The 2500-nt window shown below is 47.3% G+C and overlaps 1 protein-coding gene across 1 annotated transcript in view; it reads right to left on the minus strand.

The window, feature by feature from the left end:
* The window catches only part of peli3 (pellino E3 ubiquitin protein ligase family member 3), a 63962-nt gene that overhangs the window by 39072 nt on the left and 22390 nt on the right, over positions 1-2500 (minus strand). Inside the window, exon 3 of the mRNA XM_063186373.1 lies at positions 617-746. Coding sequence (XP_063042443.1) covers positions 617-746 — 130 coding nt within the window. The remainder of the gene's footprint in view (positions 1-616; positions 747-2500) is intronic.

The following is a 2500-nucleotide window of genomic DNA, read 5'->3' on the forward strand; positions in this document are numbered from 1 at the left end:
TGGTAGAGGAGTCATTCAGCAACCCGAAGATCGCAGGTTCGAGCCTAACTCTGCCTGATCCTGTTGATGTGTCCTTCAGCAAGATAAAGTTGCTCCTGGTGGCAGGGTGGTACCTTGCATGGCCAGTAATGCCACCGGTGTGTGAATAGGTGAATGTGAGGCATGCAATGTAAAACGCGTTGAGTGCTAGAAGGAGTGGAAATGTGCTATATAAATGCAGTCCATTTACCATTTACCATCATTGTTCACACTTTCAGAAAACTGCAGAATGTGCAACGTTCCAAGATGGCGCCGTACGTAATAACTTGCCCATAGCGTAATAACACTTCCCTACCCATAACGTAATAACTCATTACGTTATGGGCAGGTTATTACGTTACTGTCTATAGCGAAGGGGTGTAGAGTTGCCCAGCCGGGACTCAAACTCAAATCTTCTGGGGTAGTAAACTGGGGCTCTGACTGCTACACCAAAGAGCCAGGTTCATTGGTGTGAGAGTCAGAACACACCCACAACCCTAGTGATGGTCACTCCATCACACTGGCCTTACACTAAAAAAAGCTTTGATAATGTAACAATGCCAGTAACGTAACAACTGCAAAGCACCGTAATATGCACCTTGGACACCAGTGGCGTGGAGACGTTGTGGATGACGTCCGGCTTGACGCCATTGGCCTTGGGCCGCTTGTACAGCGCCAGGCGACTGCGGCGCCGACCCTTATCCCCGTTAGCCAGCGAGCCGTTGTGCCTGCAGAGAGAGAGACAGAGTAAGGAAAAGGCAATTTTTACACTTACTGCAGTACAATATTATCACTGAGAAGACACAAAGGGATAAAACAAAGGAGATGTAGTACAAGTACAAAGGAAAAATATTCTGGTGCCACACAGATATAGTCTATTTTTTGTTATTTATTTTTTCAATGCAGTAAGACTAAGGTTTCGACATACGTCTTCATCAGAGACACAAAGGGGTTTAGAGCGCTCAGGTGGCTACAGATAATGGTTATCAGATGCAGGTCCCAGGTCAGACTGTGATCATGTAAAGGCCTATTTATATCACGCCTGAGACTCTTTTGCAATTAAAGTCGTGGTCCTGAACACCGCGGAAAAGCACATAAGTCACGTGACCACCCTAACCTGTCAGTAAACATTTCTGCAGCTGTAATTTAGCCAAGCACAGTGAAACAAGCAAGGGAAATTGCGAAATTGTTGCGAAATTGCGTCCAGCCCAAAACCGTCCCTAAACCTACGCTGTGAGAGGGTGTTGTATGCACGAGTCAACATGCAAAAGCGTAGGGCACAAATAGAAACTGGACTAGAAGCTGTTTACCTGTACTTTATATGGATATTTTTGAAAAAACATTGGTTTTGGCCCGTCGTTTACAATTACATGGCATTTTAGAACGCGCATTTCAAAACTCTGGTTTTAAAATGATCCTGTTCATGGGGGCTAAAATGCACCTGTCACAATGAGGTTTTTTTATTTCTTATCCACATGTCGTCTTTATTCGTAAATGGCTAAACTAATATCCACATTTCAAAATACCCGTATACATGTAACCAGCACCTGAGTCTTCTAAGAAGCATTCCAGTTGCTTCCAGGTAAGCTACTTGGATTAAAATGACCTGGATGAATGAGGCATACAAATACAATCATCACAGACAGGGCCACTGACAGCTTTGGCCGGGCCGGGGACAAAATGGTAAGAAAGGGCCCTTCCGTCAATACATGCGATATAATGAGGAACTAATTCTGGGCCCTGCCTTTCAGTGGGCCCGAGACAACAGACCCCCCTGTCGGCTCCCCTGATCACAGGTGTACAGTATGCAGTGTTTGTTTAGGCCGGACCTGAGAGCCAAGGTTGCCGTGTTCAAAAATATGCATCGCTCACTACGCTACGCTACACTGCCCTTCCTGTTCAGTGTTCAGTGAGTGGAATGAATCTTCTCCTCTTCCTCCTCCTCCTCCTCCGCCTCCTCACACTCACTCGCATACAGCGGCACGTGGCTGTCCGCATGCCCACACAAACACACACACTTAGGCACACACACACACACACACACACACACACACACACACACACACACACACACACACACACACACACACACACACACACACACACACACACACACACACACACACACACACACACACACACACACACACTGTCCATCTCTCTCTCTCTCACACACACACACACAATGTGCCCCCCCACACACACACACACACACACACACACACACACACACACACAATATGCCCCCCCCCACACACACGCACGCACACACACACACACACACACACACACACACACACACACACACACACACACACACACACACACACACACACACACACACACACACACACACACACAATGCCCCCCCACACACACTCACACACATGCCCCCCCCTTCTCACTCATGCATGCACGGTCGACACTCTCTGAACACGCTTAATCCACATATAGCTCTCTCCATCTTGCTCAGTTTATCCTC

The sequence above is a fragment of the Engraulis encrasicolus genome, chromosome 21 (genome assembly GCF_034702125.1).
Source record: "Engraulis encrasicolus isolate BLACKSEA-1 chromosome 21, IST_EnEncr_1.0, whole genome shotgun sequence".
In the NCBI taxonomy this organism is placed as follows: Eukaryota; Metazoa; Chordata; class Actinopteri; order Clupeiformes; family Engraulidae; genus Engraulis; species Engraulis encrasicolus.